Source organism: Staurois parvus, unplaced genomic scaffold (genome assembly GCF_062004578.1).
Source record: "Staurois parvus isolate SC_StPar_1 unplaced genomic scaffold, SC_StPar_1.0 ptg000017l, whole genome shotgun sequence".
NCBI classification, from domain to species: Eukaryota; Metazoa; Chordata; class Amphibia; order Anura; family Ranidae; genus Staurois; species Staurois parvus.
In genome coordinates, this window is record NW_028317813.1 from 18,075,497 (window position 1) to 18,088,035 (window position 12,539).

Sequence of the window (12,539 nt, forward strand, 5' to 3'; positions counted from 1 at the left end):
ACCAACAAGGAATGTAACGGCTGCATGGCTGGAATGACAGTTTCTATTTTTTCACCCTGACGGGTTGAAGTGGTTCTAAGGGCAGAAGTTGTTTTTGTACTTTAAAGGAGAAGTACAGCCAACGCTCTTTTGGCTGTATTTCTCCTGTGGATCACAGAAGTGCAGTTCATTCTGTGAAGATTCTGAGAACTCACAGCAGTCACACTTAGAACTGACAGAGGAGAGACAAGCATTTCTTTTAATGCATTCTGTGCACACAAGTTGTATGAGAAGTGATATCATTGGGGTGTGACCCTACTACAACAGAAATTATTATTAGTTCCAGTGGATGGGAGAGGCTCTGGAGAAGTCCTGATATAGCCTCTCTTTAAAAAATATGCACTGCAACACTTATAAATCTATCTACACTTACAGCTTTCTTTTAGTCCCCCTACAAAGTTCTACAAATACTTGTTGAGACTTCCAGCAAAGTCCACCTAATGCAGTTTTATGTGGTGGTGTAGTAACGATGCTGCACTGCTTTTGGATTCAGCGCAGAGTTGCTACTTTTATGTAGACTGTTCCTGCTTGTGGGATGAGGAGATATTGATGAGGATGTGTCTTTTAGCATTCATTGAGACTACTGATTTGCAACCCTGTAGCTTGTCAGACACCACTTTGTCACACCTAGTTCTGGGCACTGCTGTCTGGATTGGCAGCACTGTCTCTGACTCTAGAACTATCCCATTGTTACGTGCAGTGTCTGAGAGGGGGAGCATGTGAAATACATGAAAGAATTTGGCTAAATCAAGGAATTTAAAGGAAGTTTTTGTTTATTTTATTAGGTTGGAGCATCACATAGTTACTGAATTTGGCGCTTGATTACAGTGTCATACAGGAGCCTTTAGTTGTCCTTTAATACAAAGTATGATTATATGTGTGTTTAAGCTTATAATAGATTGCAAAGAGTGAATTGTGGATGTGGAGTAGTGGAGAATGTAAATTGTTTTTAATATTGGATGAAGTATATGTTAGACCCCTTTCACATGGACGATCCATTCAGGTCTACCTGTCAGTTTTTCAGGCGGACCTGATCAGATGGTCCTATCACCTGTGTCTGTTTACACTCGCCTACCTCCAATCCGATCTGTTAATAAAATAAAAAAAAACAGAAGGTGATCCATTCATCTCCATCTAGGCAGATCAGATCAGAAGGCAGTTGGGTGTAAACGGACAACCGGCCAGTTTACACCAGACCACCCATAGAGCAGAGTGGGCTATGTCTTTGTCCACTCTGCATAAATTGAGTGGCCACGGACTTGTCATTTACTAACTCTGCCATGATCAGCAGAGGATCAGTGGACAGATCCCCTGCTAAGTAAAGCGGAGTCCACCTCATGTGACAGGGGCCTTAGTGTTGGATCACTTGGGGACTTTGGTTACAAAACATTCTTAGAATCACAACTGGCATATGAAGTACAATTATATACAAAAATGTATATTTATTTTCCTAACATTATGTGCTCCTGTGGAGTCTGCTCTTGAAACCTAAAGACAGGCAATCTTTTTTTTGTTTGGACAGGGCAGAGAAGGATTTACATTTATTATCAAGTAATGTACAATCTTTATAATGGAGACAGTTACAACAACATGTTGGCAGGTGTTAGTGCCCCTTTATTGGTAGCCCCATCTTTAGTGATATAGTAGGTGGAACAAATGCTCCATTATATGCCGTGGTTGGGGCCCTGTGGAGTTGAAATATGGTTGGCAGGAAATCTCTAATTAGCCAAGATATAGAGCTGTGCTGAGAGAGAGAAAGTCCACTGCAGGGCTGAACTGAAAAGGTGGATGGTGAGGACACAATGGGGTAAAAAAAGGAACTTTACAATCCCTGATCTTCCTCAAACAGGTACTGTGGCTTGATTCAGGATGGTCTTAGGGCCTATGTGAGGAGAACCCATTGTGAGAAGGAAAGGTACACCGTAAATGTGTGTGGAACATCTGTGATAGGAAACAGTAACATCTGGGAAGATGGCTACAAAAGGTATTTGGCAGTGAAGACACTTATATGAAGTCACTTATGGAGAAACAGTGCTTTGCACTTATGATTCTACTCAGCGAGTCAGATTAATGGAAGCTAAGATGTAAAGTGACTGTATTTATATGAAATGTAACAAACTGGTGATTGAGTTGTGGATTAAGACATTTAAAATGCAACTGGACTGGACAATTGTTTATTCTGAGTAACAGTCCTGGGGCCAGGAATATGGAGGAGGTTGACCTCAGGCCAAGAGAGTGACACAATACGGCGGAGTATCTCCAAATAACAGGTAAGTGACTATCCCATCCAAGAAGAAACAGGGTGGGACCTGGGCTAGCATGGCAAGAACCTCAGTCCAATACAGATCCCTTACAAACAACCCCCCTTTCTTTAGTAGAGGAGGGAAGCGTTATTTTCCTCTTTTCAGGTTTTAGTCTCTGTGCCTTTCTGTCAAAGTGCCCATCTCTCTTTAATTTCTTGTGCTGGGATTAAAGGTGGATGGATATGTTCCCATTGGAACAACAATAGTAGGACTTCCACAATCAAATCAAAACTATAAGAAAACAATTTTGGCTAAAGCTCATCTAATTATCCCCACAACAGTACCTGCTCTGTGGATTTTACTGTGAAAAATGTCAGAAGCCCGTAAGTAAAATACTATTATCTCCAGAACACAAACATGTAATGAAGCAGCATGTGCAGAATACCTGAAAGCTGTTTCATTTAACCATGTTCATTTCCCTTTAACCCACTTACATGTGCGGCTTCAGCTGGTACATAACACTGTTCCTGTACTCTTCTATCTTCTCAGGGGTGTAGATGGCAAGTTGCTTGTAGGGGTTTACTGATATAACCACATTTCCTATGTATGTCTGGCAGGGAATAAAGATAAAGAATGTAGTTAGTTAAATAATAGTCATTTTGCAGACTCAAATGGTGGCCACACACATAACAATGAGTAACTATTGATTTCCAATGATCATTTGACAGAACAAAAAAATTCTAATTCAGTCCAATGTTATTTACATTTTTCTGCTAATACAAAATAGCCCTTTTTAATTAAAACAAAAATATTCAAAGATCAAAATTATGGTTTAGTACAATCGATTTCAAGAAGCTTTGATCCTTTCTTCAAAATGAATAGTTTTTCCAGTGATCTTATTTCTCATGTATGGCCTGCAAAAGATAACATGCTTCAAATAGTACAAAAAAGATATGACCAGAAGGTCAGAAAACCCCATGAGACTTTGAGGGCAGAGAAGTATAAGACATACAATATGTTAAAAGACCAATAGTCAATCTTTATTTATATTAACAAGGAATGGCCAAACATCCAGTAAAGCAAGATAAAACATAGTATGATACACCAAATATATGAACCAACATATACCCAAATAGATTATGGATACACCAATGTAGATACATGTCTTTATTGGCAGTGGTGGATTCTTCCCATAGCTCCCAACATGTTTTGGAATTAAGTTCCTTCCTCAGGGGAAATTACTGGTGTAGTGGTACTGCAATATAATAATATATCAATAATACATATAATGAAAATTACAATGTATATTCCAAGTTGTAAACAGATGTAAAACACAACAAAACAGTGTATGCAAATGCCTCCATGGATAAGAAAACTTACAATTATTGCGTGTATCAGTGTAAATTGTTGCAATATAGACATCCACAAAAAGAAAGATAGTAAGACCACGATCAAACAGAGGGTCTTCAGATTAATGGTGTCCACACCTCCAGATTTCACAAGGCCACTGCAAGGATCCCAGTGAGGCACCACCACAAACCCCTCACCTATACCATACTGTCAATATTTGTGAGTGAGATGGAATTGCTCGAATGATGCATCATCCCGCAGGGAGGCTGACCATTTACGATCACGCCTCCTTGAATGGGGCTATACATAAACCTCTTTAAAGAAAGCCTATAGACGGGCCTGTTCTGTATCTCCACAGGATTTATTATTATCTAAGAGAACCAACAAACAGGACTATCGCTAAATATTCCGCCCAACACAATCAATTTAGACAGATCCTAAAGAAGTATTGGTGTTTACTCACCATGGACAAATCGGTGGGTACATTTGTACCTGAAGAACCTGCTATCACATATAGAAGGGTTCCATCTATAGGGGACAAGCTCGTTCATAGTGAATATCTGGAAGACACTAGAGACGACCCATGAAAATGAATGGGAATGTTCTGATGTGGGTCTTGTGCCTATTGTTCCTTTATGGACATCAGACCTCACTTTGGGCTCCCCAACGGGATGATTTTTCATCCCAGACACTATGTCAACTGCAAAACATCAGGTGTTGAATACTTCCTTACCTGTGAATGTAGTTTTTTTTATGTGGGTAAGACTAAACTAGAGTTCTGGAAATGTATTTATCGACATATAGCTACCATACGCAAAAAAGATCCAGATTTTCCATTAGGGTATCATGCCGCGTTGGTTCATAGTACATCTACCCCCAATATACAGTTTTTGGCATTGGATATGATCCATTTCAGGTCCAGAAGGACCATGTAATTACCATGGGATAGATGCTGTTATTTTTATTTTTGTGAATGTCCATATATTTCTGTATACAAACTAAAAATCAGTGTTTGTTCTGATACAATATTTCAAATTCATATGTCTCACTCTTTTCATATGTGTGCACATGCCTCTCATGTGTTTATTACCATCACATATATATATATTTTTTATCAGTTGTGTATGTGTTCCTTTATATGCTTTTGGACGCTATATAATTTTTCTGTCCTACTTTCCCCTCCTTCTTCTGAGGTCCACTGCCTGGCGTTTGCCGGGGTCCCAGTTGCCTTTGGCTTTCACGGGGGGGGACCATTTTTTGTCACCTGACCTGGCGGAGGAGCCTACCCTCTCGGCCTCTGTCATTGTGTGCCGATTTCCAGTGCAGTGGCCGTCAAGACCGTGCACCCTTAGGTGTGGCGACGCGTGAAGTCCTCATGCACCAGTCTGACACGGTGACGCTGCGCACCGCCATGTCTGGGGATCATAGGTTGCATGCTGCACTGCGATGCACATGTGCAGTGGGCGTGCATTCCCTGTTCTAGGGACACCACTGGCCATTTTTGAGGAGCATCCCCCTCTCTTTACCCATATATACCGACCATTTAGTCATTAACCTTTTGACTTCCCTGCTGGACATACCTTCATGGTGATCGATACACCTATGTGACCAGGTACGATGCTCTCTATTTTAATATAGCTGTTTTTCATTGCTATACTCAGGATATAGGTGCATATTTTTTGCTGACACCCATTTGGCATGTTATCTATCATGCGATTTGCAGGTGTTAGTTTTATGTTATATTTTTTGGACTTTTCGTGCCATAGCACTAATACTTCATCACTATCACTTTTAACAACTTCTAACCTTTGGCCCTTATTATACCGTATGTGTTTACTTGCTAGTGAGCCAAACTGTAGTTGATTTATGTATCTTATATAGATTGGCCTTTCATATAGGTGGTGCCTCATTGGGATCCTTGCAGTGGCCTTGTCAAATGTGGAGATGTGAACACCATTAATCTGAAGACCCTCTGTTTGATCGTGGTCTTACTATCTTTCTTTCTGTAGACGTCAATTTTGAAACAAGTTACACTGATACACGCAATAATTGCACGTTTTCTTATCCATGGAGGCATTTGCATACACTGTTTTGTCGTGTTTTACATTTGTTTACAACCTGGAATATACATTGTAATTTTCATTATATGTTTATTGATATGACATTTTTGTATTGTAGTACTACTACACCAGTAATTTCCCCTGAGAAAGGAACTTCATTCTGAAACATGTTGGGAGCTATAGGAAGAATCCACCACTGCCAATCAAGACATGCATCTACATTGGTGTATCCGTAATCTTTTTGGGTATATGTTGGTTCATATAATTGGTGTATCATACTATGTTTTATCTTGCTTTACTGGCCGTTTGGCCATTCCTTGTTATTATAAATAAAGATTGACTATTGGTCAACATATTGTATGTCTTATACTTCTCTGCCCTCAAAGACCCATGGGGTTTTCTGACCTATCTTTTTTGTACTATTTATAGGGATGTTGGCAGCAGTTACATATTTGGTTTTATTTTGGCTCATTATCAGTTTCATGCTTCAAATAATAACATGGAAGAAGAGAAAAGTTAAAACAAGCAATTATAAACTTTTTTGCTCCCATGCAGTGCCTGCACTTCATGGGTTAACTGCTCATTTTGTCTAGGGGCGCACCAAAAGGTTATATTAAGAGCTGATTCACATATAAGTGGTGTGGATTGAAGCTCAGGTTTCACAGCTAATTGATACAGAAGTTGTTCACTTATTCAGGTCAGGTTTCCATCAGGTTCAGGACAGGATTAGCTCAGGATCTTATCCTGTTCACACATATGCGGTTTAGGAACAGTTCCCATAAAAGTCAATAGCCTGTAATCCGCACCTGAACCTGAAGCCACTGCTCAGAAATCAAACATGACTCTGAATCCACACCGGACGTGCACCAGACATCTGTGAACAGGCACCAAGGGAAGCAATGTTATTTCACATGTCATGCAGATTCGATGCAGTTCACACCGCATCCAATCCACATATATGTGCACGGGCACTTAACCGATCCTTTGATCCTTCAGAAAACAGCACTCCCCCACATCCAACGCTGGTCTGTTCCTGCTGTCCTCATGTCCAGAGCTTGTCTATATGCATGATGACATCAGGAACAGTCCATTCATAAGAACACTAGCATATAGGGGGGCAGGAGCACTGGGGACCAGTCTTGCAATTGGAGGATCAGCTGATTAGGTAAGTATATCTGAGGTTTGAAAATCCTCGTCCTTCTAACTCTTCTTCATCAGTCCTTCTAGGGCAGACCAGATAGATTCTGATTGGTCAGCGCCGTCACTGTGATCTGTGGGTAGCCCTGCAGGCAACTTCTGGCTCAACAAACTTCAATCTGCAGATCAAAGGAGCCAGGTGGAAAATTGTCAGCTGAACAGTGACTGCAGCCAATAAGCTACCCTAACTATTCATGTATCCTGAAAGCTGTGGGCACCGGCTGTCAGAATACAATAGACGGCAGGGGAGAAGCTGTTAGATTTCTTTTGTTTAGCCTGCAGGACTGTCTGCTATAATATTTATAATCCCCAATTGAAAACATCAAAGAAAATGTTTTCAAACAATCCTAAAGCTACATTCTTAACCCCTTCACACCTAAGGGTAAAACAAATCTAAATGGCTAAGCACAATTCTGCAACGCTGACATGTGTTAGTAAAACCGTACATATCATCACAACTACTTTCAAGTGGATTATACCTTGATTTTTTCAGGAGAAATTGGGCTTTCATGTGGTGGTAAATGGTAATGGATAGCTCCTAAATTTTTTTTATTATCAAAGGAAAACTGGCCCAAAATAGTAAAAAAAAATATCATTTTTTTTATTTAGCTGTGCGTTTCTTATTACTACCATAACCTACCACCAAAGAACAACCCAAAATAAATTCTCCAGCTCTTGACGATCCATATATGTGTATGCTATTTGTTGTTTGAACCTGTAGTACAGCCCAGAAACAATAGTGTGCATTTTGTTTTTGTCTTTTTTTTTTAACCTAAAACACACTGACATTGACACTAACTGACACTGATACCAATTTTTATTAAATCCTGACCTTTTACCTTAACCTTTGACCCTGACCTTGACCCAAACACCAACCCTGGCACTGAAGTAGATCAAACGTTGATCTAGGTATTTTTCTTTATTTTTTAATATTTATTTTTCTTTTTTTCTTCTCTCTATGCCAGGAGTTAGAGAGATACAATGTATCTCTCTTCTCCATTCATACAGAAAGAAAAAAACAAGGGGGCCAGGCTGCACAGTGACTGATCACTGTGATAGCCAATCAGAGGCTATCACAGCGATCATGTGACCCAGAATCGGGAGTCCTGGGTCCCAATCGCCTTTCAGTGACACCGTGGTGGCGCGCTCCCAGCACAAAGACAAGTATGCAAATATGCGGCTCCACGGAAAAAAGCCCAGATTCGTGAGGCCGCATATTTGTGTGATGTCGGCGTCAAGGGGTTAAACCAGGATTAAACTGAAAAATAAATATATATATATATATATATATATATATATATATCACAGTTTACCAATCCTTAAATATGGTGGCTGCATTAGTTTTCCTTTTTCCTTTATGGTGATCCGGCCTAGTGATCCTGCCAGTAACACACTTTCTGTCTTAGGGTATCTCCACTCAGGATAAAGTAGCAACAGCGACAGCTTTGGACAGCAGAATTGTCCATGTTGGGGAGGGTAGTGTTAGATGCACTAGCAGATTTATGAACTTAACTGACAAATTAAAGCTGAAAACTACTATTTAGGCAGTTACAGCAGCTGTTTTTTTTTTACCTTTGAGCATAAAAGTTTTACATGAATGAATAAAAGCTGACCATTCCAAGCACCCCTGTCTGTGTTAAAAGGTTCATCCCAACCCTCTAACTGCCATTTTTGCTAGACAGACTGTTCTGTTAAAGAAGGCTGAAAAACAACAGACTTACAATACTGACCAGAATGACAGGTATAAAATAAAGGAGAAATTGGTAAGCTGCAATATAATATATTATTTTTTGTTTTGGGGTTTAATATTGCTTTAATAACTATCCAAGATCATATCTAAATAGCAACAGTGACCCTGTCATTCAGACCAAGTCCCAAGGACTGATGGCAAGGTCTACAATAGAAGTTTGTCTATAAATTCCAAAGATTGTGTCCCTGTGGGCGTCTTTAACTCTTCACCCAAAACAACTCATAACAAAGAAAATATTATAATGGTGAGGTTATGGGGGATAAGGGCTATGGGGAATAAAGGGTGCGTGTAATAAATTCGTACTGAACCAATATGTATTCATTTCTATGGAAATTAGAACATGGGAATGTGTTACCAAGGCTTCCGATTTCCTGTACATAGCAATGTTAATGGGTTACTATCTCATATCTTATCTGATCTAGGTGCTAGGAACTCTGAGATCGAATAACTGATCAAGGCCACAGAGGTGTGAATATTGAGTCTTCTGCATCTACCATAGCAATATAGTTCGGGGTAGCAGTCAATGCAGTTCAGCCACAACAAACTCATGGCCATGTTCTGCATTTCTCAAATGACACCCATACTTATAATCAAAAGAATAACATATTCCATTACTGAGCAGCAAGTATGTCTTTTTAGTTTTTCCAAATACCAAATAATTCTCCAAGTAACATAATCAAAGTTTTTTTTTAAATAATTTTAGCAGTCTAAGCACCTAATTTTGACTTGGTATTAGTCTCATGCAGTCCATGTACAGCAAAACTCAGAGAAGGGAAGTAAGAAGCAATTAGGTGTGCTGCAGTGCAAAGTGCATGCTTATTAGAGGAGAGAGCAGAGTGACAGAGAGATGAGCTCACATGTGTGCTGCTTTTTCTTCTACTATCCAGGTGGGGGGAGGAGACATGTAAGTGAAAGTGAAACTGCAGCAGAGAAAAGATCAGCTCCCCTCCTCTGCAAGACTGAGCTGTACTGTGTGGCAGAGCTTAGTAAATTTCAGGACGCAATGGAGAGAAACACAAATTCTTTGGTGAGATCAAGCTGTTAGTATGGCAGTCTGTATCTGGGCTTACTCACTTAACTAATACCAGCAACAATAGACAGAACTTAGTCAATATGCTGGTATCTTGAATTTATGTGATTACTCCCCATCAGGATGTTGATAATATAGACTGTAAATATAATACTCCTAGGGGTTACTTAACAAAAGCCAAATCGGCTGTTCACTTTGCAAGGGAAGTTACACTTCGCATGGGAATTTTCCCCAAAACTTAGTGAATGAGCAGAAACTCTGCTGACTTCCATCGTCCAATCATGTGCAAGAAAAAAAAAATGCAGTTTTTTTTTATATATTCCTTGCATCTGATTGGGTATTCTTTACAAAGTAACATTTCACCGCATTCACTAAGCTCTCTGTGTGATTCCCTTTCAGGCTCCATGCTCACTGACTTAAAAAACACTGCTCCTAGGGGAGTTTAGCGGTTTGCCTGTAGAAGCAAATAATGTTCTCCTACAGTCAGGTCCATAAATATTGGGACATGGACACAATTCTAACATTTCTGGCTCTATACACCACCACAATGGATTTGAAATGAAACAAGCAAGATGTGCTTTAACTGCAGACTGTCAGCTTTAATTTGAGGGTATTTACATTCAAATCAGGTGAACGGTGTAGGAATTACAACACAACACTGATTGGCCAATCAGTGATCACAGGAACAGTAGTAAACAAGTTGTCACTTCCTGACATCATTGCTTACTACATGTGAAATCTGTGAATGATCACAGAGGTCACATGGTACAATGCTATTCACAACAGCCTTGTACCATGTGACAAGATGTGACCAATCACAGCTCTCACAGTATTTCTCAATGGCTGCAAGAATTCAGCTAGAGAGAAGGAGAAATTATTGCTTTTACAGCCTTTATGGGTACAAAAGCAATCAGTGTAAAAAAAGAAAAAAAATATTCATTGCCCCCCACAAGTAGTACAGTGTCACTATGGTGACACAGTACTGCTAGGGTGATGGTATGTAAAAAAAAAACACATAAATAATACTATAAAAAAATAAAATGTAAAAAAAATTTTTTTTAAAATTATAATTTTTGGTTATAAACTAATTTTGGTTATTTTTTTTTTACTAAAAAGATAGATGAATAAATTTTAGCCAAGATTTATGAAGAAAGATTATTTATTTGCAGCATTTTATAAGAAAAACTCTTTTTTTTCAAAATGTTTGGACTTTTTCATTTATATAGCAAAACAAATAAAAATCCCAGTGGTGAATAAATACCACCAATATAAAGTTTTATCAATCTCAAAAAAATGCTAAAAATTTCATATGGGTACAGTGTTGCATGACCACGCAATTGTCATTCAAAGTGTGATAGCACTGAAAGCTGAAAATTGGCCTGAACAGGAAGGGGGTGAAAGTGTCCGGACTTGAAGTGGTTAAAGAGATGACAGGGAGGGCGGGAAGGGATTAAAGTTACATGGATGGTTTGTTTGATGTAATGACATTGAAAGCAGTTATACATCATGTATCATTTTATAGTAGTATTGCACAGTCATCATCAGGGGTGTCCAACCTTCTGACTTTCCTGGGTCACATTGGAAGAAGAGGAATTGTCTTGGGCCACACATAAAATACACAAACAATAACGATAGCTGATAAGCAAAAAAAGTTGGACAGATCACAAGGTAACCAGGTTGGACACCCCTGGTCTATATCATTCATTAGTAGCTACTTGAAATAACAGCTATTTATTTATATAATTTTAAAATGCCGATAATAGCAGTGCAGAGTATTTTCCTAGTTTGTTATATCATGTTACATTGCTACACGGCTAGCCATAGACCGGAGATAGCAGTCAGAAAATTTGATTACCCCAAGCAACAATTGTGGTATAAACATGCACACTAATGCTGCCAGGGTTGCATATTATCAACCTTCAATCTATAAAACTAGAGACTACAGAGTGTGGTTGTGGTTGTCTCCTAATCCAACCATCATCAGTAAGAATGAATGATGATCATGTCTATGGTTAACCCAAACAAATCATTTCTGGCTGTCCAAACTGCAAAGGTTGCACCCATAAGCTGGCCACACATGTTACAATCTTATTATAAAATCTTCCTTAGATTTACCAAGAAATACTTAGCATGAAAGCTTACTAAGCTCTGGATGATTTCACCCACTTCATGACCAGGCCATTTTTTGCTTATAGGCACTATGCTACACTGACTGGCAAATGCAGCACTGTACCCAAATGAAATTTATATAATTTCTTTCAGACAAATAGAGCTTTCTTTTGGTGGCATTTGAGAACCACTGGATTTTTATTTATTGTATTATATAAATGAAAAAAGGCTGAAAATTTGGAAAAAAAACACAATATTTTTATTTTCTGCTGTAAAACATATGCAATAAAAATTAAGGAAAATAAATATCTCTTCATAAATTTAAACCAAAATATATTCTGCTACATGTCTTTGGTAAAATAAAACCCCAATAAGTGTATATTGATTGGTTTGTGTGAAAGTTATAGCGTCTACAAACAATGGTATATATACTGTATTTTTTTATTTTTTTATTTTTATACTAGTAATGGCGGCGATCAGCAACCTATAGTGGGACTGTGATAGTCTGCCGGGCAATCTGACACTAACTTACACTGGGTGGAAACTAACTGACACCAAAATCTCTAGTGACACTTATACAGTGATCAGTGATAATACTATACACTGTCACTGTACTAAGGACACTGGTTGGGAAGGGGTTAACATCTAGGGGCAATGAAAGGGTTAAATGTGTGTTCCTAACAAGTGTAATGTGTGCTGTTTTTACTAATAGATGACTGCTTTGCAGGGAGAAAAAAGCAGCCGCATCTCTGTACTGTTTA

The 12,539-nt window shown here is 38.8% G+C and overlaps 1 protein-coding gene across 2 annotated transcripts in view; it reads right to left on the bottom strand.

The window, feature by feature from the left end:
• Positions 1-12,539, bottom strand: part of MYO1A (myosin IA) — a 150,673-nt gene that overhangs the window by 108,311 nt on the left and 29,823 nt on the right. For both annotated transcript variants that reach the window (XM_089681053.1, XM_089681043.1), the window contains exon 3: positions 2,777-2,892. In XM_089681053.1, the coding sequence (XP_089537179.1) occupies positions 2,777-2,892 (116 nt within the window). The remainder of the gene's footprint in view (positions 1-2,776; positions 2,893-12,539) is intronic.